This window comes from Carcharodon carcharias, chromosome 9 (assembly GCF_017639515.1).
Source record: "Carcharodon carcharias isolate sCarCar2 chromosome 9, sCarCar2.pri, whole genome shotgun sequence".
NCBI lineage: Eukaryota > Metazoa > Chordata > Chondrichthyes > Lamniformes > Lamnidae > Carcharodon > Carcharodon carcharias.
The window spans coordinates 24,188,860-24,214,779 of record NC_054475.1 but is presented as its reverse complement, the minus strand read 5'-3'; the positions used below and the strand labels follow the sequence as shown (position 1 = coordinate 24,214,779).

Genomic DNA, 25,920 nt, shown 5'->3' with positions numbered 1-25,920 from the left:
ACTGTGGCTCAAGCAGATTATGGGATTGATTCTAAGGCTGTAAAAAAGATAAAAATAGAGAAACAATTAATGTAAAAGAAAAATTAATTTGAAATTTCAATATTTTCTTCATACGACTTGTAAATAAATATCAGAATATTGACAAATTCCTAAATTTCTCAATTTGAAGCATGTGAGTTCAGAAAACCAAACCACTAATATCTGCCATAAGCAAGATATGTTATTTAGATCAAGAACTGGTTTTCATGATTTGACAAGAGAATAAAGTACAATGTACCATTGTACTCCATAATCAGCATTAGTCATTAAAATAAAAAAGCTAGGCAACAAGAAATTACTGTACAACTTCATTGCAAAAGGGCAATGTGCCTTTTAGCATCATAGACTCAAAGATAGATGTCATTAAAATCTGGAGACAGTAGTGAATTTGCCAATTCTCAGACATGCTACATTAATCTACGTAGAGGCAAGGGAAAATGTCAGCTTGATTCATGATGTCTGCTATTTTATCTCTGTGATTATCAAACTTGTATGTGCTTTATGGGGGTAAATAATAATTTCCTGCATCCACAATACATTATACAAATCCATTGACTCCTACAACAAATAATGTTATGTCATGTATTCTTTGATTATCCTTCAACTGTACATTATCTGTGCTGTACACCATAAAGGACTTCGCTAGCCAATTAAAGTGAAGATGATTGTCACTTGTATGGTCAGTTGGTAAATCAAATTGAAATAAATGAAGATGTGCTGTGTGAGTATTCTACTCACACAATAGACCCATAAACATTACAATCATCCTTTCCTTATTTGGTAGTGTAGCCATATTTGACATATTACACAGTGTGGCACACTTCTGAATGTAAGCAATAGTACTTAGTAGATCAAGCTAAGGATTTACATTCTGTACTAACGTTTGTGTATTAACTGCAGTTGATGATTTCAAACATGCTATGATCTAACTGTGTCCAGTGACGTTGTCTGAATATCATTTAAGCTGTGTCACATTTGGTGCTTCAATTGCAGAAACATATTTATTATTCTTGTTCTTACAAGCCCGAAAGGCAACGTGCTGTGCTTACTATATAGCAGGAATATGGTACATCAGCAAAGTCAAATTAAGTAAGATTGCATTTGACTCTTGAATTATTACTGAGGAGTTTAAGCATCTTCACAGATACATGTAGCTTAATAAGTGGCTGTTGGAAAAAACTTAGACTGTCCGTTTAATCACCCCCACTTCATTGTTTTTATTTGTTGGAAATTGAGCAAGTTTCTTTGAAGTAGAACCTTTGAGATCAATATAAGAATGTTGTATGTGAAGAAATATTCTGTAGTTCTTTACTATTCTCTAATTTTGCTGTTTAATAGTTGGCACTAGACCGTAACAGGAAATTATTTTGCTAGAAGTTATATGAAAGGCATCATTGATTGATTGTGAGAGCTGCATTAGAAATGCAGTTTCTGAAGGTTTAACTAAAATGAAACTATGATGACAAGATTCTGCTTTCCTGGAATTGAGCAGCATGAATAGTTAAACCTTTAAGGTTTAAATTAGGAAATGTATTCGAGCAATAGACTTGACTGGGTGTTCTATATGAGTGAATATTGAGCACATTGGTATACTTGGCCTCTGGATTAAATTTGGCAATGTTTCATTGAAAGTTACATAAAATTACTACTGAGAATTAAAGCTATATGGCGTAGTGGTATGAGATGGGAAAGGAGTGGTTGGCAGATTACAGACAAAAGCTGTGACAGGGTGACCAACTGAACAGTAATGTGAAGGCTTTTGGAAGCAAGTTTAATCTTTGAGTGTGGTCTCAGAATCTCTGGAAATGTACTGTCCAAGGTATTGGATGCCAGTCTCTCACCACAAGTGATAGTAAAGATGGCAGATAGAATGGGAATGATCTCAAAGCCTTGTATAAAACCTACGTACAAATTAGGAATTTTCTTTGGTATTCCTTGACAAATAGAAGAAGAAAAATACAATGTTGTTGAAAGACACTGCAAAAATAAATACATATTGGGCCATAACTTCTGACTAGCGTCAGAAAGCACTGGCCCGCAGAAATTAGAAGAAATAGATGCTTACTTACCTGGCCTTAAATTGCGTTACCACTTCCGTCCACCAGAGCTGCTTGGGGCCTGCATTGAAAGAATCCTCACAGGCCCCAGCAAAGCCTAAATCCAGTGTATTCAAGGAGGCCGCACCCCTTTTTTTATGGCACTTGTTGCTGTAAAGCAGATAAGTTTAAAGGGCCAGGGAATTTGACAGGCCAGGGAAAGGTAAGTGTCTAAGGTAAGTGGATAGGATTTGGGGATTGGGGGGTGTCCAGAGGCCAGAGGGTGGGGGTGGTTCGAGATCGGGCGGGGGGTGGGGGGGTTCCGAGATCGAGGGGAAGGGGTCCGAGGTTGGGGGGTGGGAGTCCGATATCGGGGGGAGGTGGGGATGGGGGGAGTCCTGAGGGGTCGGTCTGGATCTCTACAATAGTTACCCAGAAGCTAGAAGAAGTTTTAATTGTTCTAACTTTTTCTGGGTAACTATTGGTATAACCCCGGCGGAACCATCGAAGTTTGCGATTTAAATCACATTTTCAGATGGTTCCTAGTGCAGCGCAATTGTCCACAGGGAGTGTACACTTCTGGGCAATTGCCATGCAAACCCTTACCTGGAAACTTGCCAGAGGGACTCCCCAGCACATCTTCGGGGTACTCCCCAAATCTGACACTGGGGAGCGCGGAAGTTACAGGCCATTATGTTAGCCTTGGCTCAGTGGTTTGATAATACTCTCACCTCTGAGTCAGAGGTCATGGATTCAAGTCCCACTCCAGAGACTGGAGTTCACAATCCAAGTCGGTACCTGTACAGGGCTAAGGGAGTACTGTACCCTAGGTGGTTCCCTTCAAATAGCATTAATCTTGAGGCTCTATCTGCCCTGGGTAGACGTAAAAGATCCCACGGCATTATTCGTAGAAGAGTGGAGGAGTTCTCCTGTTGTTCTGGCCAACATTTATCCCTTAACTGACAGCTAAACAGAAGGCCAAGTCACTTTTTCATTGTTGTTTATGGGATGTTGCTGTGCTTAAATTGGCTGCTAGCTTTCCAACATTACAACAGTGACTATGCTTCAAAAGCCTTTTATTGACTGTAAAGTGCTTTGGGATGTCCTGAGATCATGAAAGATGTCGCATAAATGGACGTCCTTCCTGTGCATGCGAATCCTAGCTCGCTGCCAATTGAGAATCTCGGTTAACAATACAAGGAGGAAAGTTTTATATTAGGATCCTACACTGCGGGAAACTGGATAAAAAGATTTGAAATGTGAAGAGCCAGACGTGTAGCCTATTCACAGTGTATAGGTTTTTTTTTTAATGCTGTGCTTCATGTTGATTTCTTGCATGAGGGTTATAAAATGCTTGTGTTGTCAATGTTAACACACATGTTTCCTGTTCTAGTTTTTATTAGTATTAATAATCTTTGTGCATGTCTGAATTTTTTCTCTGTAATATCCCCAATATTACTGCTGGCCAGGATCATAGGATGTTCTTTCGTTGGTGCCCTGGGGTCTTTTATGTTCATCTGAGCTGGCAGCTGGAGCCTTTGTTTAATGTCTCACCTGAAAAGCAGTTGCCAAGTTGCCGAAACTTGCAGCTTGCAGTTTATTCATGATTTGTTGACTTGTTTTTTTAATATGCAAATTCCCTGAACTGAGGAACATGGTTCCACAGTAAGACGTAGATGACTTGGACCAAGAAATTGCTTGCTTTCAGTGGAGTTGGATAGGTCTTAATATCAGCTCCCATCCAACATTGAGCACTCCATTCAATAGCTCAACAACAGGTCGCCCCAAAAGGGGGAACATTCAATGAGCATTAGGAGCTACACTCCTAGGGCTGACTCAGCTGACCAGCTGACTCAGTTCAAACCAAATTCATAGCTGAGGGGCATCAAATATTATCATCAGTAGTGTTGAACTCAATCCTAGATTGATCCAAGGTAGAATAAAGTTCAACATGGGATAGAGACTTCCTAAACCCCATTTGATCCTTAGTTTGACATATAAATCACTGATAAAAGTGAAAATAATGTAGGATGTTATCAGACATTTTTGTGTTACCAAGGGAACAGTGGTGATCTAGATGAATAAAACGGGAATTAGTATGCCACTTGCGAACACTTGTAGGTAGCAATTTAGGATGTTACTAGTATTTAATATATTTGTTACTGAGTTGCTGCAACATTCAATTCCGATTCACTTCACCTTGTCTGTTTTGTACAGGCCAGAGGGAATACAACAGATTCTTTTCATAAAACGCAAAGTAAAATACTTTCCAGCAATACCAAATTAGACAATTTTCTTGGCTATTCTTTTCCCAAATTCCTCCCCTCTCCTGATGATGGTAACTCCTCCAGTACCTTGGCCAAGTGTACTTTCCCCATATTTAAACAGGAGCAATATTTGATAGTTCCTTGTAGCCACTCCAGCATCTGCTAGGCATGGTTTCCATTGCATAGCAATCAGACAAAAGCCGCCAAGGTATTCTCTTTCCTTCAAAACCCAGTTGCATTGATGCAATTCCCTCTTAGCTGCTATAGCTGTGATTGCACCTGGGCCTTTCCTACTTGGGTGTCATGTTCCTGAGGTGTTGAGAGGGCCCACATTATTTTTTTTAAGAATATGTTGTAATCTCAAACAATCGCTGAAAAGTACTGAAGATCAGGGGGACCTTGGTGTACATATCCACATCTACCTGCCCTGCTACCTTCAGGGATCTAAGGCATATGGGCTACTTGCCTTCATTAGCTGAGGCATAGACCGCAAGAGCAGGAAGGTTATGCTGGAACTGTATAAAATGTTGGTTAGGCCACAACTGGAGTACTGTGTGCAGTTCTGGCCGCCACATTATAGGAAGGATGTGATTGCACTGGAGAGGGTACAGAGGAGATTTACCAAGATGCTGCCTGGGCTGGAGGGTCTGAGCTATGAGGAAAGACTGGATAGGCTGGGGTTGTTTTCCTTGGAGCAACAAAGAGTGAGAGGGGACCTGATAGAGGTATATAAGATTGATGGGCATAAGTAAGGTGGATAGGAAGGCACTTTTTTCCATTAGTAGAGGGTTCAATAACCAGATGGCACAGATATAAGGTAAGAGGTAGAAGGCTAAGAGAGGAGTCGAGGAGAAATTGTTTCACCCAGAGGTTGGTGGGAGCCTGGAGCTCACTGCCTGAAAGGGTGGTTGAGTAAGAAATTCTCATAACATTTAAGAAGTATTTAGATATTCACTTGCATTGCCATAGCCTCCAGGGCTATGGGCCAAACACTGGAAAATAGGATTAGCGTAGTCAGATCTTTGTTGACCAGCAAGGACACGATGGACTGAATGGCCTCCTTGTATGCTGTGAACATCTGAGTCTATAAAAAACCTTTCTCAACTACTGACCTAGATGCAGTATTCACCATCATTGGTTTTATCTTGCCAATGTAAGCATTCTTAAGTTGGCCATGCAAGAGCAAGGCTACAATTGGAGATTGCTTTTCTGTCTGTTCCAATTGACGCAGCCTCTTGCAGTAATCCCATATTTTACTGCATATCATCAAGTCAAACCTAATTTCTCATGGAGCAGCTTGGATTATTCCCTTTAATTGAGGCCAACTGTGGGGCAGTTTCAGCCATCAGAGAGAGTAAAGCGATCAGTTTTAATTTGGAATCAGCGCAGTTACAATTGGTCTATCACATGCACATGTAGGTTTTGATTTGAGCACTGTTTGTTCTAACAGATTCAGATCAGCAGACAGACTTTCAGTTATAATGGGCTAACATTAGGCTGCGCAGATTGGCATGATTCAGATGAGCTTATGTCATTTAACTTGTCTGTGGCCTTTGGAGGGGGTGGGGATACAGTGTGAGCCTGAACCATAATCTAATTTCTGAAGCACAAGGCCAATTGCTTTGTAAGAACACATAAATGTCAGATACTGATGAAAGTCTGATGCTGAATCCACCAAGATTTTTCATTGTCTGTTTGCATGGGTGGATTTTAAAAAAAAAATGTCTTATATTCTTACGTGGGATATATTCTTATGAGCTCAGACTAATTTAAGAACGCATGTCATGTTTTTTCATACTTTGTTCCTGGTACTGCCTGAATTTCATATTTTCAAAATGGTTATGGTTAGATTGATGGTTAGAATTGATGGGGAACAGGTATCTGTTTATTTTAAAACTGTGTTGACTCAAGCTGTGTCTTGGAAAAATAGATTTATGATTGAAAATTCTGATTTCTTTGTCATTCCTCTCATTGTGGTGAGGCTAATTTTTAAGCCAACTGTTGTGTTGTTTACCACAGGGCAAGTGTGTAATGTTAGACGCTATTAAAGTGCCACGAAGCTACAGTAAGATCAAAGAGCTCAGGTGATATCATGAACCATAAACATGAAGCTTTTCTTTCTAAATGTTGTAAGATTTATGATATGCTCGTGCCCAACACATTTCGTTTGTCCCATTTGATACGCACTCAATTTGGTCAAGTTTTATGTTTAAGGAACCTTAACTTATCAGCTGCTGTCAGAGTGCCTGGCCATTTAGAAGGTGAGTTTTTTAAGTTTTCGTGAAAATTTGGCTTGTTGTTGATCTGAAACTAATGGGAACTTGGCGGTTTCGCTGCAGTTGTTTTTCTTTTTGGAGGAATAATTTGCCCAGGAAAAAAAAATCCTTTTGTCACAATCCTGGCTGCTTTTCCGGCTTTTGAAGTTGCCAAGTTTGTGATAAAACTAGATGCAACCCTTTTCCATTAATTTGAACAGTCCATGTGAGGAATTTAAGGGATTTATGTTATCCTATATGTAACACGGGCTAGATTTGAACAAGGATGACATATGACTTATGTCAGTTAATTTAATAGCAGAGAGAGAAGAGCCAAGCCCAAGTGTTTTATGAGTGAATGAACCTTAAGATATACAGCATTTTGCAAACCAGAGACTGGTCAAGCAGCAATCCCTGAAGTTGTTACCCGTTTTAGTTTGTGAGACAACAGTTAGGAAGTGCACAAGCTGGTCTCTGATCTTCTTTTGACTTATTCAAAATATAGCTTTTTTAGTTCTCTTTCTTGGGACATTGCCTGTTCCATGGGAGGTATTTTAACAACCAAAACAGCACCCCTGTCCCCTACCACCGCGGCCACCACCTCTGCATGCACCATCATCATCACCCCCCCCCCCCCGCCCCCCACACACACACAACCAGCTAGTGCTAGCTGGGGCGCCCTGCTATGTTCCCAATGTGTTCCTTTACATCCCCAACCCCGAAAACGAATTACCAGAACCCGGGCATCAAAAGGCAGCCCACCCATGAAGAGCCAGGGGGCTTATTTAAAACAAAGTTGCACCCAGTGACGTCACCGGGACAGGGAATGTTGTTTTTACCTGGGCCAACTGAGGACTGCACAGCCTGGGACCTGCCAACTAAAGCTAGAGACAGGCAGCATCCTTGCCCCAGCTATTTTTATCCCTTCCGTCACCGTTACTGTCAGTCTCTGAGAGTGGCCTGATCCTCTGTTAATTTCTTCTCCTGCATGTCAGTGCAGTTATGACCCTGTAAGTGGAAGTCAGTGTCAAGATATTCGAGTGAGGTGTGGGAGTTAACATCTCCAAGGCTTCATGCTCTGGGAGGTGTCAAATAGTCTCCACTCAGTCCCTTTCTAGACCCACAGTTTCCCACGACAAGTTAAAATTGAGATTCATAGGCGGCGATTGCTCTCACCCAAGTGGGCATTTTACATATGAGACTGTCTTTATATATCTATGTACAGGCACTTTCCAGCAGGAGCCATCAGATAGCAATCAAAGTTTAGGAATTTGTTTGCTTTCAAGTCAGCTATGGAGGGTAGTGTTACACCCATTAGTTCCACTTCCCCTTTCCCTGGTCACACCAGCCCCTCCCCCAACCCCACTGATGGACCAGCTAATATCCAGAATGTGACTTTATTCTCAAAAGCACTTTCAGCCTGAAAATGCACAAGTTTTCATGTGCATGCACCAAATCCTTCATTTTGACAATAAACGGCAGAACGAAGAGCTACATCTAGCATTGCAGATCAAATCTAAGGTAACTACACTGCCATTAAATCCTCCCTAACCGTAGTGTTAAGCTGCAGGCTATCCTTGGGCACTGATGTGATCTAATAAAGAGCTACTGCATTAGGTAGTGCTGATAACCACCAACAATGTTGGGAATTGTTAACAGGAGAGAGAGCACATATCAGATTCCACCTTTCGAACCTACAGACCCAATGTTGCTCAGTGATTACAACAGTACAACAGCAGTTTTTCTTCAAACGGTACACGCAGTGGACACATCTATAAATTCCCCCCCCCCCCTCCTTTCTGCCCAGCGTAGAATGGATATTATACTACCTTTCCAGAAACCTTGGCCTCTTTGCAACTAAGATATGGTCGCTTCTCAATAATTTAAGGTTAAGTTTTAACCATTGTTTGTATTTTATGAAAAGGAAGTTTCCTAGTTGTTGGGTTTTGGGTTTCTTGGATCTTAACTATAGTCAGAGAAAAATATCATTTGCTCCCTGTTGGGATGTAAAGGAGGAAATCGTATCCAGAAATTAAATAGAGAACATCTGAAAATCTAATTCCAAGTAACTGAGGAAGATGGCCTCATGCAGACGCAGTGACATTTGTGTGTGAATTGGCTTTTAAAATATTTTTGAAGCATCTGGAAAAGATTGTCTGTGGCCTGAGGGAGACATTTTATTTTCAAAAATGAGGGGTTGACTAAAATAACAATGGACAGTTTAGTTCTACTAATAAGTTTTGACTCCAGTTGAACAAAAACAGAAGGATACAAAGAAAACTGCTGCAGATACTGTAATGTCAGCATAAAATCTACTGTATGTGTAGGTCACATTCTTTCAAAGTAACATAAGCCCCTATGCCATACACAATAAAAAGGCTGGTGTATTCACAGTAATTATAGTATCGCTTGAGAAAAATTTGTATTTGTTATTTCAAATTTAATGTTATATTAACCCATTATCTTTTAATTTTTCTTATTAAAGCATTTGTATTATTTTAGCAGCCCCATATTTCAAATACCTGGGTATTTAATTCCTAACTTGTGCATAAGTCCCAGTCTGCCATCATTAACTTGTAAAAGGGAATTGAGTATATACTTGCGAAGGAAATATTTGCAGGTCTATAACGAAAGAGCAGTGGTGTTGGTTATAAGGGATTGAGGCTGATTAAAGAGCTGGCAGAGGCAGGATGGGCCCACCTGGCTTGTGCTAGTCAGGTAAGCCGCCCACCCACCCAACTGGAAAAGTGATATGACTTTAAGGATTCTATATTTTGTGTTTCATAAATAGGGTTTCTCTCCTTTCATGGCTTGCAATCCCTTTCTTCTCCTTATCTTGTCCTTTCTTGCACCTTAGCCAGCACACTATCCCCTGGCAGCCCCTGGATTTTCCTTCAAACCCCCAAGGGTGTACTCTGTAGCCATGTGCTAGTAAGCTCTGTTTCAGGTTTTCCCCAGATAAAATCACACCATTCTCTCCCAACCTGAATACCAATGTAAGCTAGGAAACACAGCTCATCTGAATGCTTGACCAGCAATGAACATCGTAATGTAGATGCTCCTGAATTACCAGAAATGAATGCAATATTCATTCCTCTCGAATTGGCCTTTGGTGAGTACTGTAACTAACATCTGTTGAGAGGCTCCATTCTGAGAATGCCAACAAATCTGTACCTTGGAAAGAGCATTAAAAATGTGTATATCTTACAAGAAGGTAAAAGATGGTTTAATTGTCATCCTGATTAGATTAGTGAAGTGTTTTTTTGTTTTGCCATCCCAATTGAAAATAACTCCTTACTTGGAGAGGAGAAACCAAAGTAAAATCTTCACATGCTTCGCATTGTGCCACTGGCAATATGATAAAGATTTCTAGTTTCTATCGTGTCATTCTGAGTTGTACTTTACAAGTAATTATAGCATGCTGGACGGAAATCACAGCTACTTAGAGCAAAAGTGATGAAATGCAGCTCCCAGCACTATGTTCAGCCAGGGAGTGACCTTGACTGTGTTTGTGAAAATAAAACCTAGGATCATTACTGGCCCTGCCTCCTTAAACTGGCCATGTGATATCTGCAAGGGGGAAAAAGGAAGTGAGAATTTGCATTTCCATAGTGCCAAATCCTATCCTGAGCATCTTTCATATTCTTCTCAGTCAATTAAATGCTTTTGAAAAGCAGTTAGTGTTCTTCTGCGTGTAAACACAATAGCCAATTGGCACACAAGATCCCGCAAATGCACTGAGATAAATGGCCACTTGAGCTGCTTTTTTAGTTATATTCATTTAGGGACAGTCATTGGCGAAGCCATCTGGAAAGTGCTTCTTGGAGGATCTTTTATATCCACCTGATCAGGCAAAGATTCGACAATGCAGCACTCCTTCTGTACTATGCAGAAGTGTAAGAGCAATACATGTGCTCAAGTTCTAGTTTGTGGCTTGAACTTAAAACCATCTGCTGCAAGATGGTTTACTATCATGGGCTAAACTGGTCCTGTCCAGAAAAGAAAATGTTATAATAAGTCAAATCTGAAATGAGTTTCTTACAAGTATAACATTTTAAGACCTGTCCATCAGATAGTTTTTTGTATCCATCATAAGAGGGCTTTTTCCCCACAATATCTGTGTATGTTTATAGCTAACTAAATGGCCACAAATGGCGGATCAAAAATTTCTGCTCTTCCTTTAGTGTTAACCATGGACAAAGCCGATCTTGACTGTTAGGCTAAAAAAAGAAACTAGACATACTTGCTAGAGGATGATTAAGATTATGACTTTTAAGTAGATTTGTCTTCATTGCTAATGTTCCTTAGAAAGAAGTTGGTTGAAATGATTTGCAACTGGTAAACTTTTTAATTGGAGAATAAAAATTAATTTAAATGTATATTTGAGCAGACAACTTGGAGGAACTGTAATTTTTTTCTCAATCAGCATTTTGCTTTCCCTGATTGTAAGTGGCTGTTTCAGCTCCAAGTTAAATTTAAAGCATTATAGTGTAATTTTCTACACCTGCATCTACAGACTACATTGCCATAAGGTCAAGTGATGAAGTGACAGCCTTATATTGCTCGTATTCTATCTTTTCCCGTGGATGTATCATTTGCATGTTTGAAATTCTAAAAAGGGAAGAACTCGCACCTTCCGCACAGAAATAGAATGATGTTTTCATAGATTAACATCTTAATGGAGTTTCAGTCTGCAGAATTTCCAGCAGATGTTAATAACCAGAGGTGACAATTTTAACACTATGCATCATTATCTCCACACATATTGTATATATTCAGGTCAAGGGGCTCCATTACTAGCCCCTACCACTTGCAATACTATTTCATCACTTCTGCCATCTATCACTTGAGGCCACAGATCCTGTTTTTTGTATAATATTTTCCACAAAGGAGTGAGAATGGTATTAAACTACAGCAAGGGACTGGCAAAACATGTGCAAAGCATTTAATCCTCTGAGCACTGAATGCCTGCTGTCTCGGCTTTGAGCTATGTGCGACAATCTGTGACAATCGAATAATTGTAACCTACAGCACTATGGAGTATTTTTTATTTCACACTATACTGTAAAGACAATGTTTTTGAGATGGGACCTGGTACAGTGCTTGAAAAGTTGAGATAATGTAACTATTGTCATTGTTACTTGTGATACTGTCTGGAACATGGATTTGTTTCAATTAATAACTTTCCTCTTGTTACCTCACCTGCTTACCCCTTCAATATCTATGGAATCAAGCGCTTTCGAGACTCATTACTACCCTTGCTAATGCATGTAGTAGACCCTAAAAGAATTAATTAAAACTGTATCCAAACCAGGTTCAATAGGTAATAACCATGGGATTTCAGCTATAAAAAACTTGCATTTATGTTGTGCCTTTCACAACCTAAGGATACCCCAAAGCATTTTACAGCACATGAAGTTCTTTTGAAATGTAATAACTGTAGTAAAATAGGAAACATGACAGCAATTTGTGCACAGCAAGCTTCTAAAAATAGCAATGTGGTAATGACAAGATTATATTGATTGTTTTAAAGATGTGATTGAAGGATAAATATTGGCTGGGACACTGGAAATAACTCCCCTGCTCGTCCTGTGGGATATTTTGTCAAACTGTAAGAGCAGATGAGACCTAAATTTAATGCCCAAAGGATAGCACCTCTAACACTGTAGCACTCCCTCAGTACTGGACTGGATTATCAGCCTAGATTTTTGTTCTTTGGTCTCTAGGGAAAAATTTCGCCCCTTTGGGGGGAGGCGGGGAAGAGTGGGTGCGATTGACGGCCCCGGTCAGGGCCCTGCCGCCATTTTACGTGGACGGGCCAATTAAGGTCCGCCCAGTGTGACGCTATACGCTCCCTCTGCAGGCGGGGTGCGGGGATTCCCTCAGTCGGGAGTGCGCGCTTTCGCGCATGCACACAGAAGAGCACACAAATCTCCCTGAGGCTAAGTGCTGTCTCAGGGAGATCTGCTCCGTTTTGAAACTTTTAATAAAGGAGTTTAAAAAATTTCATTGCCATGTCTCCTCATGTGACACTGTCACGTGAGTTGGGACATGTCCATAATTTTATTGCAACCTTTCATTAAAATTTAAAAAAACCTCATGAAGCCTCATCCCGCCAGCGGATGAGGTTTCATGTTTTCCCACAAGCCCACGTGGGCTCCCGGCCTGCCTGCCAACCTTAAGGTTGGACGGGCTGGTCCATTAATAAGCTGAATTGGTTTCTTACTGGCCTTAATAGACCATTAAGTTCCACCCAACGTCACCCCACGTCATTTTATGCATCGGCGTGCAGGTCCCTCCCCCTGCACGCCAACAGGAACATTCTGCCCCGAGAGTGGGAATTCAACTGCTCCTGATTCAGAAACCAGAGTGCTTACCAACTCAGCTAGGCCTGACACCAAAGCTCACCATGTTGGTTGTGCATTGAAATGGACTATGCATTTTATGGCATTAAAATGTAATGCAGATGCCGCCACTGGTGTGGAATGGGTTACAACATACTATAGTAACCTAAATACATAGGATGTTTGTCGCAAATCAATAGATAGAAAAAAGTGATTGAGTTCACTTTGGGTGCCATAATTGTTACACTCTCTGGAGAGGCCGATAACTTGTAAAAAGAGATATGGATTTCCTAGTGAGCAACTCAAAGGATCACACAACAAGAATTCACTTTTAAGACTTTATGGTAATCAATACACCAAAATCAACATAGACTAAACAATAGTTAATAGGAAACTAATACACTAAACTACAGAAAAGGTATTCCCTTCTTAACACAACTAAAAACCTTGCACCATGTTTATACATCACACTGTGCTCGCAGTGAAAATGTAGTCTTGTGTTTAAAGTTCCAAGCTCCTCCCATCTTTTGCAGGATCTATTCTCCCTGCCCCACCAGGGTGAATTGGAGGCACTCACAGCCCCTTGCAATGTCTTCATACAGCTTTGGGCCTGTCTCCTCCATGGTTCAAGCTAACAGTGCAGCCTTGCAGTGTGGGTTAGGAGAGTGCCTGTGCCTGAGCTGAGAGCACAGCATGCAGTCCAGTGGGTGAATCTGCCACCAATCAGAAAGGTAGAGTGGGGCTGAGGTGCATGGACTTTGGTGAACCATGCAGCGCATGAATCTCTGGCCATCCATGTGGTGGCCAGCACTCTCTGGGATGCGTTAAGGGGCCTTGAGATGGAGCCAGAGCCATGCACATAACCATGAGATGTTCCTAGGAGACCAGTGCTAACCCATGTGTGTCTCTCTTTCATCCTGCAGGAAGAGTACATCACGAGCATGGAGCTTGGTAACTTAGCCATATACCTCATGGCTTACAGGGAGTGGAGACAGAGGAGAAGAGAGTGACAGAGATGCCTGGCTGGGCAGAGGGAAGACCAGCACCGACAAGAAGAAGGGGTAGCTGAGGATCCTGCACATGCCACTGAAGGGCCACATTGAGCAGTCACTGGTTGGCGCCTAGCTGGACCCAAGGTCTATAGACGCCACTTGTCATTCATGTAGATGACAGTGAACCAATGTTGCTGAAGACTGCAAATGTCCAGGGAACTGTTCGGTCACATCTGCCACCTGCTGCAGGACTTGGCGCCACATGGACATGGAGGGCATCCACTGCCAGTGGCTGTGAAAGTGACCATGGCGCTCCAATATTTACGCCAGTAACTTCTTCCAGGTCTCCACAGGTGACCTCTGTGGGATCTCACAAGCCTTCACACACAAGTGCATCCAGGGAGGTCACAGATGCCTTATTTGCAAAGGCACTCAACTTTATGCATTTCAACCGGGATCGGGCAAGCCAGGAAGCAAGAGTGCTGGGATTTGCCCAGATCTCTGGTTTTCGCAGGGCGCCAAAGACTGCACTCACTTGGTGCTTAGATCTCCATCGTAACCAGCAGTGCAGTATGTGACCCGCAAGGGCTTCCGCTCACTGAATGTACAGCTGGTCTGCGCACAATTCCCAGGGAGTGTCCACAACTCCTACATTCTCAGTCGGCCTGGGATCCCTGATGCCATCCAGGGTCCATAGAGGCTGCAGGGTTGGCTCCTTGGGGACAAGAGCTACCCGCAGAGGACGTGGTTATTGATGCCCGTGCAGTGGCCTCAGGGAGACGGTACAATGAGGCTCATGCTGCAACTCTCACTTTGGTGGAGTAAACCATTGAGATGTTGAAAATGACGTTCTGGTGTCTGGACCGGTCTGGTGGAGCCCTGTTACGGAGTCCACAGAGGGTGTCATGCACCGTCATTGCCTGCTGCATCCTACACAACCTGGCACTGCAACAGGGGGAGGAACTGCCTGAGAAGGAGATGAAGGAGCTGCACATCTTCTCCAGCGAGGAGGAGAACGATGAGGGTGATGAGGTCCTCGAAGGCGAGGATGATGGTGATGCGGCCATCGCGTTGTCCAGACAAGGTAGGCATGCTTGGGAGGCCTTCATTGCTGCAAGATTCACGAAGGATAATGATGACATGCTGGGATGACACTCCATAGATCCTCACATTGCTTATGTGAATGTCTGACTCCTGTCTGGCTGATGGCACCTCACTTGTACTCTGTGAACAGGATCATATCATATAGAGACGCAGTAGGGAAAAGTTTAACTCCTGATCCTGTCACTGGACACAGACGCTGATGAGATTGGGGGGTGGCTCAAAGGTGCTGAGAGCACAGAGAGAATGACAGAACTCTGTGCTGCCGGCTCAGGACATTCTGGGAACAATGATAAGCCTCTTCGAGGTTCAGGAATGACTGATGTGACCAGTGACTGTGAAGGTGTACCATCAATGTGCTGGGAAGGTAGCATAAAGCACAGGGAGGAGGCCCTGGACTGAGACATCTGCCTTTATCTTGTGCAGGAACCAAGCTTTCACTCCAGACGGACACGAACACTGCTCATCATAACAAGGAGCCATAGACAAGGAGACATTCTTGGGAGTTTATTTACAATAGTCAACATTCTGTCCAAGTGATTAACACTCAAGCCAAGGCTGTGCAACTGCATCATCTTAACCTTCGTAACCCTGCCGCTATGTCTTGGTGCTCTCCGGACCTCCATAGCGGAGGTGGAAGCAGCCTTCTGACTGCTACACCCTGTCTGTGATGACCTTGGCAGGGGTCCACTGGAGGGCCCCTGCCTACTTTTGGGGACCTGTGTGGCAGTGGCACCCTCCTCGGCCTGTGGAGCTGGAGCTGCTGGTGTCACAGGAAAAGGGGATTCGGATGTGCCGGACACTCCTGGAGTCACCTGGGTGGATGGCCCCGTGGTTTGCACCTGCTGATCCTCCTCCCTCTGGATGCCCAGGGGCTCCTGGTTGATTCCTTGAGGTGAAGGGGAAGCTGGGATGAGATCGAGCTGCCCCGGACCCCTCTCACATTGACATTGTTGGAGGCCAACTATGGCATCAGCAATGGACTTGAGCCCACACAGCAGTACAGGACCAATTGTCCTGGACCAAGGTCTCCGTGGCAGCCACCATCCTGCCAGTGTTGACCTCGGTGTGTTGACATGTCGGTGCTACCACCTCAAACTGAAGGTGGATGGACTCTTCCATCCTGCCTTGCAATCTGAGGAGTGCAGTGGACATCCCTTCCTGATGTTCCCGAGCTTGCCTTTGCAGCTCCAGCAACTGTGACATGACCAAGTCCAGAGGCTCCTCATCTGACTCGGACTCAGAAGATTTCTGGCCTCCAGCGGTCCTCCGAGTGCTGAAAACCTGGGAAGTCCCTGCTGCAGCCTACTGTGGATCGGCCAGTACGATGTGCTCACCAGATTGTGACCCTGAGGCTGCCCTGGAACTAAATCCCACTGAGGTATGTGCCTCTGCACTGGTAGAGGGTGTGAGCGAGCGCTGCGGCGGGACTTTAATTAGCGTGTCATCATATTCTCCTTCTGAGATGTCTTTGAGGCTTGAGTCACGGACCCCTTCGACTATTTTCCAGATGTGCCACCTCCCATGCTGAATTTGTCTTCTTGCTTGCAGGTCTCCGTCCAGAGGCGGGCTTAGAGAACTTTTACAATGGGCCTCCATTGCATCCAGTAGGCGCCCAAGGGAGACATAGCTAAAATTGGGGGCAGCATCTTTCCTCCCTTTGGCAGCCATGAATTTTCAGCAGCTTCCGATGCCTTAGATAGAGTTAGCTCTGTGCAGGGGCTCCCTTTAAATATGGCGCCTGGATTACTGAAGGCCTGAGGTGACGGCAGGGCGGGCGAGTCAGAGACTGTTCCATCAGCGACCCAGCGTGGTTCCCAGATGTGCGTTATTAATAAGGCGGGTGCGTCGGGAATGGGACGATACCACCATTGCGCCTGGCGGGTTAAATGCCCTTTTTCGTCCCCACTCCCGCACTTTCTGCAAATCTGGGTTGATTCCTCCCTGAGAGTCTGGGCAGCAGGTAGGCCAGCTGCCTTCTCTATGTCAAGGGGTTAAAACTTGCACCTGACTTTTTCTAAGTTTCAATTTGAGTTTTTGTCTTCATAACAAGCAAGTCACATGGGTTTGTCTCCAGACAGATTTAGAATGAGGTCACATGGGCTTTTCTCCAGGCTGATCTCCTAGAAGGCTACATTCCCCTCTCCAAGCCACTCCATTTTACCTTGAATTAAAGGAGCCAGTTTAAAACATAACCACCTTATAGAGTCCCCTGTTCATAATACAATGATAGTGAGTAGACAACGACCACACAGACCATGAATGCCCCAGGTTCAATCCCCAATCTGCGTTAATTTAGCTGGTCTCTGTTGGCAGTAGCGGCAGTATTGTTGACCTTGAGGGGAAATGAACCAAGTTGCACATTGTTGGTCACAATTCAGGGATTCTGTGAGATGTGTACGTATGGTCATTAGGTTAGGAGAATATTAGGCTCAACTGTGATGGCTCCTGTGCCTGAACAGCCTGCCGTGAACTGAACTGTCATGGTTCATACACATGAAGAATGGCTACTTGAGAGAATCGGTGAAGTGCAACTGCTGCTGTTAAAGAAATTGATGGCTTTCAGGAGAGGGAGAGGCCAATCCTGTAGTTTTCCAACATTGGAACATGGAAGCATTGAGTTTTTCTTTGCTTCCAACACACTTGTCTTTCAGCAGAAGAATGGATATTACTATATGGTGTGATGACAGCATTTGTCTCTGTCCTTTTTGAAGTAACTGGCGCTAAATTGGTTCTCTTTCCAAATTCATGATATGATGGTTTGAAAGCTACTCCACTTAGATCAGACTAAAATTACATGGACTGTAATGTGCACCCTCACTACCCCAACCATGTAACTCACTCCTGTATTGCCTCTTCACAACCACTGATTTTACAACAGTTTCACATTTTGATTTCAGTCATATTTTGGACATTTCTGTCTGCTGCAAGTGGATCAAAGAAGATATTTCCATTAAACTGAAGTAGCTAGTTTGAAGCTCTGCACAGCACAGAATATCCATATGAATATCAACACACAAATCACAGCCAATTCTGGTTTTCTGCGTTTTATATTTGTTTCCTGTTTTTCAGTGGTTGTATTTCTCTGGGTTCTTTATTCTTTCGTGGTTTCGTATTTATTCATAGTCATTTCCTATGGTCAGACCATGTTTATTTTTTGCTGTTTACAAAAAAGACAAGGCTAATGTTTAAAAAATGAGTTTTTAAAAGGGAGGTTGTGCTTCAATCATACAGAGCACTAGTGAAGCCACATCTGGAGTACTGTGTACAGTATTGGTCACTTTATTTAAGGAAGGGTGTAAATGCATTGGAAGCAGTTCTAAGAAGGTTTACCAGACTAATACCTGGAGTTTAGAAGAGTAAGAGGCGAGTAAGTTTAGAAGAGTAAGAGGCGATTTGATTGAATCATACAAGATCCTGAGGGGTCTTGACTGGGTAGATGTGGAGAGGATATTTCCTCATGTGGGAGAATCTAGGCCTAGGGGTCACTGTTTAAAAATAAAGGGTCGCCCATTTAAAACTGAGGTGAGGCAAAAAATTTTTCTCTGAGGGCCATGAGCCTTTGGAACTCTCTTCCTGAAAAGACAGTGGAAGCAGAATATTTGACTATTTTTAAGGCAAAGGTGGAAGATTCTTGATAAGCAAGGGGGTGATAGGTTATTGGGGGTAGGCAGGATTCAGATTTCAGGTTACTATCGGATCAGCTATGATCTTATTAAGTGGTGGAGCAGGCTCGAGGGGCTGAATGGCCTACCCCTCCTTGTTTGTATGTTCGTAACAATGAACAGCATGTATCTTGGTGCAGACAGTATAGTAAGAATCGGACTGATGAACTTAAGGAGATTTCCTCATGAGAATATTCATCAGATTTTTTTGCTCATTTGTTTCTCCTGTAATTTGCGATATTTTATCTGTTTTGTCAAATCAACAGTTTAAGATGTTGCATTTAATAGTGTTTATTAGAATTGATCAATGGGGCTTTATTAGAATTTATTAACTTAACATGAAGTCAGTAAAAGCAATCGTGTTGTAAAACCTCTGGACATTCCAATTATCTTTCTGTTCTCAGGACTGAATCTGTGGCTGAGAAAATGTTGACAAATTGGTTCGCATTCCTCCTCCATAAATTTCTGAAGGTAAGTCCTGATGATCCCTAAGGAAACTTGTCAATATTTAAAGCACTGTTGTCACACAATTCTTGTCAAAATATCACTAAGATATATTTAACTAAATTTTTCATTTGAAAACCTAACAAAAATGTACTTCCCGTGGAGAATGCTTTAAAATCATTGGTCTTATCGAGAGTCACTAATGAAATTGAGGCAATGCAGAATGAATTTTCCCTTTACCTCCATGATTTTTTTTATGTTGTAAATTTGCGCAGTTAATGCTTTGTTTGAAAAGAAATACTTTGTAATAGTGATCCACATGAATGCATCAATTTAAAATTATAAATATCAGAAAGAAACAGTAGCAAATCCGTAGGTGAGAGTCATGTTAGAATTCTATTGACTGATCACCTTTTCATCTTTTTGCACAGGTCATAATTCCCCTTGTGTGTTTGTTTATCTAGTTTTTTCACATGTTTTTCATCAATTTTCTTTGCTCTGTGGGCTGTTGCCTCCATTAGGCACCTTTGACATTGATTCCATCTTAACCGAAAGGAAACACACACAATGAAGTTCAAGATGGCAGATGTCAAGTAGTTCCTTACCACACAGTGAAAGCCTCCTCTATCATGTTCTGATAGTGCTGGGGACTTACTTTGTCAGTCGAGAACAGATCAGTTTGTCACTCCCAAACCTGTGATATTTCAATAGCAGGCAACACTCTTGTGTCAAAGTTATCCATCTACTATGCCATCAAGTGCCATTAAATTCTTTGTGTGTCCCAGAGACAAAGAAGACTATTGCCATTTCTGCCATTTTGAATCACCTGTAGATTTGTAATAGATCATTTAGAGAGCTAAATCTTTGCAGTATAAGACTAATCCAAAGTAAATTGCTCTGTTCAATTTTTCAGGAGTGTGCAGGAGAGCCTCTCTTCATGTTGTATTGCGCCATTAAACAACAGATGGAGAAGGGACCAATTGATGCAATCACAGGCGAAGCACGCTACTCCTTGAGTGAGGATAAATTGATCCGACAACAAACTGAATACAAGACTCTAGTGAGTTCAGCTGTCAAGCTCCAGTTGAGCACCAAAATTGCATGTGTGTACTAGGAAACTGGTGTTTGAAATAAAATGTTCACTTACACTCAAATATAAAGACATTTTGATGAATCACATTTGACGGAAATCAAGGCCCCAATTTTGCTGTCAACACTTAACAAACGCCGCCTACAATTCATTTTACTGGCACTTGCTCACAGACTTTATGTGGGCTTTAACACTGGAACTTGCAATGGTTGGCATTCCATTTCAGCGCAGTGCCCTGTACATTGAATCTGGGATTTATGCAAATGGGGATTGCAAAAGTGTATGTACTTAACGAGTCACATTGGAGAATTTTTACTGAGGCACATAGAGTCTGAACCGGGAGGTGTTAGAATAGATAATTTAGTGCCAAATAATGTACAAAAAGTGAAATAAAAATAGAGAAAGAAATTAAGATCAGAAAGAGAGAGAGATGGATGAAGCAGAAAATGTTAAAACTTGAGCCATATTTAAAATCTGAAAAAATGAGACTCTGCTTGTAAAAGTTAATTTTTAGTGCAAGAGAGGTTGCAAGTAATTTAACAGTGTGATAAGCCTCAAAGTCCATTCTCATCAGAGTGGACAAGCTCTCACTTTCTCTGGCATATTTAGTGGGTATCACAGATGTTTGCTTGTGCTGTTAGGGAGGGTTTAACCTAACTTGGCAGGAAGCATGGAAACCAAGATGTAACATTAGGAAGGAGAAGTGGTGCACAAAGGATCGGGCAAGAGAGCTAGCCTGAAGTAAGAAATAATAAGTCATTACATGGGATCAGACTAAAACGGAATGTGATAAGATCTGAATTAGATTAATAGTGCAAGTATCTAAATGCACAAAGCTGGGTAAGTAGGTTTGGTGAGCTGTAGACACAGATAGTGAGGTGGGAATATAATGTAGTGGCAACGACAGACCTGGGGTGGAATTCAATCCCTTCGCCATGGTGAGTTTGGAAGCTAGGGGCATTTAATCAGGTAGGGAGGTGGCAGTGAGGATCCCGTCTGTGGCAGGAAGGTCATCTGGGCCATCCTGCCTCACTGCTAATTGAGGCCCTAAAGTGGGCAGTTAGTGCCCACTTAAGGGCTTCATCCTGCCACCATTGGTATTCAACCAGCAGTGGCCAGGGACCCACCGCCTATGGAGCCTGACAATTAAACCCTGTCGGCATTGCTTGCAGGTTCCCAGGATTGGGGGATGGTGGTGGGGGGGGGGGGGGGGGGGGGGGGAGGGGGGGGGGGGGGGGGGGTAGGATTCCTTGTTCAAAGGCACTCAGTGCCTGATTGAGGAAGCCAGCATTGGTTGGGCGGGGGTGGGGTGCGTGTGGCTGCTGAGAGCAGCCTCTGCTATTGCCAACCCCTGCGATCCTCGTTTTGCCATCACTCATCTGCGCTTGAGTGATCCTAAGCCTCTGATTGTCTGGCAGCTCTCAGCAGGCGGGGCCTCCACCTCCCCCAGGTATCTTTGATCCCGGGGAAGGCCCACAGCTGCCCAGTTAACTGCCTGGCTGGCATAGAAAAAAGACTTGTAAGAGGAAGGCTGGAGCTGATCAAGGACAATAAAGCAGATCTACACATGGAGGCAGATTGCATGCTTGAGGTACAAAATGAGTACTTTGCATCTGTCTTTACCAAGGAAGAAGAGGCATCCAAAGCCATAGAGATAGTTGAGACACTGGATGGGCTGAAAATTGGTACAAAGGAGGAGCTAATAAGGCTGGTTATACTTAAACTTGTTAAGTCACCAGGACCAGATGGGATGCATCTTCAGATGCTGAAGGAAATAAGGATGGAAATTGTAGCTGTAGTGGCCACGTTTTTCAATTCTCCTCGGACAGGAGAGTGGTGCCAGAGGACAGGAAAATTGTAAAAATTACACACTTGCACAAAAAAAAAGAGTATACGGATAAACGCAGAAATTGCAGGCCATCAATTTAACCTCAGTGATGGGAAAGCTTTTAGAAGCAATAACCTCAGACAAAATTGACAGCTACTTGCTTACACAAGTGTGGATTAATTAAAGAAAGCCAACATGGATTTATTAATGGTAAATTGGTTTAACTTAGAGGTTTTGGATGAGGTATCAGAGAGGGGTGATAAGGGTAATATTGTTGATGTGGTATACATGGACTTCTGAGGGGTGTTTGATAAATTGCCACACAATAGGCTTGCTGACAAAGTTGAAGCCCATGGACTAAAATGGACAGAGGCAGCAAATGGATATAAAGTTGGCTGAGTGGCAGGAAACAGTGTGTTGTGTTAAATGATGGTTTTTCATACTGGAGAAAGGAAATGAAAAATCAAAGTTGGCATAGTCCCAGAGGATCATAGGCTGCTCTCTCATCAGAGAGAGATGATGGTGGTGAGTTTAACCAAAGGGTCACCACACCTCAGGCGAGGAGTGAGGTTGAGAAGGCAGGGCCTTCATGGACGACCTCAGCCAGTGCGGGAATTGAACCCACGCTGTTGGTGTCACTCTGCATCACAGCCAACTGAGCTAACTGACTTCCCACCCCAGCCCAGCCTAGCCCAGTGGAGGAAGGAACACAGCGGGGTTTCACTTGGGTGTGTGGGCACAATTTCAAAAATTTACAAACTTAGAAGACTTGTGAACTGTGAGGAGGATGGGTGATAGTCTTCAAGAGGATGTAAACAGGCTGGTGGAATGGGCAGACAAGTGGCAGATGAAATTTAATGCAACAAAATGTGAAGTGATGCTTTTTGTTAGGAAGAATGAGGAGAGAGTATAGGAACAGTTCTAAAGAGGGTACAGGAACAGAGCAACCTGGGGACAAAGGTGCACAAATTGTTGAAGGTCACAGGGCAGACAAAGTGGTCAAAAAGGGCATTCAAGATCTTGGACTTTATAGATTGAGGCATGGAGTACAAAAGCAAGGAGGTTATGATGAACCTTAATAAAACACTGGTTCAGCCTTAGCTGGAGTATTGTGTCCAATTCTGTGCACCACACTTTAGGAAGGATGTGAAGGTTTCAGAGAGGGTGCAGAAAAGTTTTACAAGAATGGCTCCAGGGATGAGTGAATTCATTTACCTGGAAAGGTTGGAGAAGCTGAAGGTGTCCTCAAAAAAGAGTAGGTTGAGAGGAAATTGGATAGAAGTGCTCAAAATTGAGAGGGGCCTGGACAGTGTAGACTCTGTCCTTGGATCCATGCACCTGTTTAGTCTTTTGGGTTGGATAAATCAAGCTCATTTTTATCTTAAACATAGTTGTGGTTTTTTTTATATATATATACAGATTCTGAACTGTGTGAATCCAGAGAATGAGAACAGTCCCGAGATTCCAGTGAAGGTGCTGAATTGTGATACAATCACCCAAGTTAAAGAAAAAATCCTGGACTCCAGCTATAAAAACGTACCCTATTCCCAGCGCCCACGCGCAGTTGATATGGACCTGGGTATGTAATACGTTGAATCTTATCATTTTAAGCTCTGTACAAGGCTACTAAACCCATCAAACCTGTGCCAGTGCTAGATCCAGACGAGAGCTAGTTCCTGTTCTTCCTTTGATGTTTTTAAATATTTTCATTATTTATCTAGCCCAAAATCACTTTTAATAGCTATTTATAATGTACTCTGTGTTCCAATAACCCTTTGCTTGGAAAAATTTGTTCATACCTCCCTTTTCCACACTTCTAGTACATATCTGAATCCATGCCCCTTGTTACCAATTCACAAAACAATGCAAATAATACTCACTATTTACTCTCTCAATGTCAGTGTGCATTGGGATAGGTTTTGCAGTCTGCAATGAAACAACACTGCTCACTGCTGCCCACAAAGATTTAGCTACCTCTGTGATGTGGGTTTCCCCTTTTCCAGTGATCATTTAAATCTGACAAGTTAAGGGATCTCCAGGCAGCCTACAGCAGTAATGTCAACAAGTAGGCTAAGCAGCCAATCACAGTGAAGTGTTCTCACAGACAGCAGACCAGGAAGCTGAAAGCATTGAATCAAGCAGCAAAATAGATGATCATGGTTGGTTTAAGATAAAGTGAAAATAAGCAAACTTTAAAAAAAAAGATTTTTGAAAATATGTAGGAATTTTTACCATAATGGAGAACTTTAATATTTCATAAATATATGAATAGCAATTAGCCTAAATAGTCTGTTTCTGTGTTGTATGTTCTATGTAATGATAGTCCTTAGAGGTTGTCCTACTTAGATACAGTTATGTGGCTTATCCTTTTCCTGTGTTGCATAATGCTTGTTTGCAAAAACATTAGGGTTTGTGCTCTCCTATTTTCCAAAGAACCACACTCATCACTTGGGGGAAAGTTATCCAGGCTTGTTGAATTATTAGCTTTAAGTCCTATTAGCCCTTCCAGTAACATTTCTTTTATTTATAAATGGATCTATTATTTATTCTTCCAGATTTTCTTTTGGCACTCTGGTACTCCTTCCTTCCTTCGCCCTTAGTTTAGAGGTGAAATATTTGTTCAGGATCTCTGCAATATTTTTATTTTCTACTGCCAGTGTAGTGTCTTTGTCCTTAACGATGATCATTTCTTTGATTGTCACTCTTTTTCATACTCTTCCTAAGCCCCACAATTTCCTTTTCGCTTTGCTTCCCTATTTTTGCTATTGCTCCTGTTTTATTTCTATGCCTCCTCCTTGGTGTGTTTTCTTTTTGGTTGGCCCAATCTCCTTAGTCCAGCAATCTCCTTCCTGACCCAAACAACATTGGATTAATGCAGCCCCTTAACTCCTTTACAGAATGTTTTCACTCTTAATCTTATCAAGTGTCCGCTAGGCTCTGTGGTAGTACCCTCGCCAAACGGTTCTGGCTTCAAGCCCGACTCCAGGACCTGAGCATGTAATTCACACTGACACTTGAGTTTTGAGAAAGAGCTGCACCATTGGGCATGCTGTCTTTCAGTTGCAACATTCAGCTATGGCCTTGTCTGCCTCTTCAGCTAGACATAAAAGATCTCGTGGCACTTTTTCAAAGGGGAGCAGGGGGATTCTTCGTTCCTCAACTGACTCTATCAAAATGGGTGTAACTGACCATTCTTCTCATTATTGTTGTGGGGCCATGTTGTGTACAAACTGCTATGTTAGCATAACGGCAATGGCTACACTTTGAAAGTAATCGGTTGCAAAGTGAGAGATAGTGTCCTGAGAACATTCAAATCACTAATGCAACTTTTCACCCTATACATCTTGCACTTAAATATTTTCTATTTCTGGTCTGCTTTTGATCTACCTACTTTTCCTTGCAGTTAATTTAAGATAAATATCTTTTTCAAAATTTGCTCTTTTCCAGTTCAACAGCTTTATTTTGGGCTTAATGTATTTCTTTCTTCATTCAATGTTTACAGTTAATTAAATTATGATCACTGGCCCCTAAATGTTCTTCAATCCTCATCTTGCTTGCTTGTCTGAGTTGATTACTGAGTTGATGAATCAGAATTTTGTTTCAATGATTTTTATTTTCAAACAAAAAACACCACTATTCCTGCAGTTTATGGGCTTTTGTGCAACAGTACGTGGGTGCTGGCAATAGGATTTATAAATTGAGTCTTTATTATCTGTTGTTTCATGAATTCCACTGTCACCTTTTAAAGTGAAAAAAGTCACTTTTTGCATTGCATTTTATTTAAATCAGAATTTGGAAAAAGAACCCGCTGGTATTTTTATAGTAGAGATGATGGTGGGAGGGTTCTAATCTGCAGTAT

At 42.4% G+C, this 25,920-nt stretch overlaps 1 protein-coding gene across 3 annotated transcripts in view; it reads left to right on the top strand.

Annotated features, from left to right (window-relative positions):
- The window catches only part of LOC121282617 (plexin-A2-like), a 470,357-nt gene that overhangs the window by 409,944 nt on the left and 34,493 nt on the right, over positions 1-25,920 (top strand). For all 3 annotated transcript variants that reach the window (XM_041196398.1, XM_041196397.1, XM_041196399.1), the window contains 3 exons: positions 19,104-19,170; positions 20,057-20,203; positions 23,481-23,640. In XM_041196398.1, the coding sequence (XP_041052332.1) occupies positions 19,104-19,170; positions 20,057-20,203; positions 23,481-23,640 (374 nt within the window). The remainder of the gene's footprint in view (positions 1-19,103; positions 19,171-20,056; positions 20,204-23,480; positions 23,641-25,920) is intronic.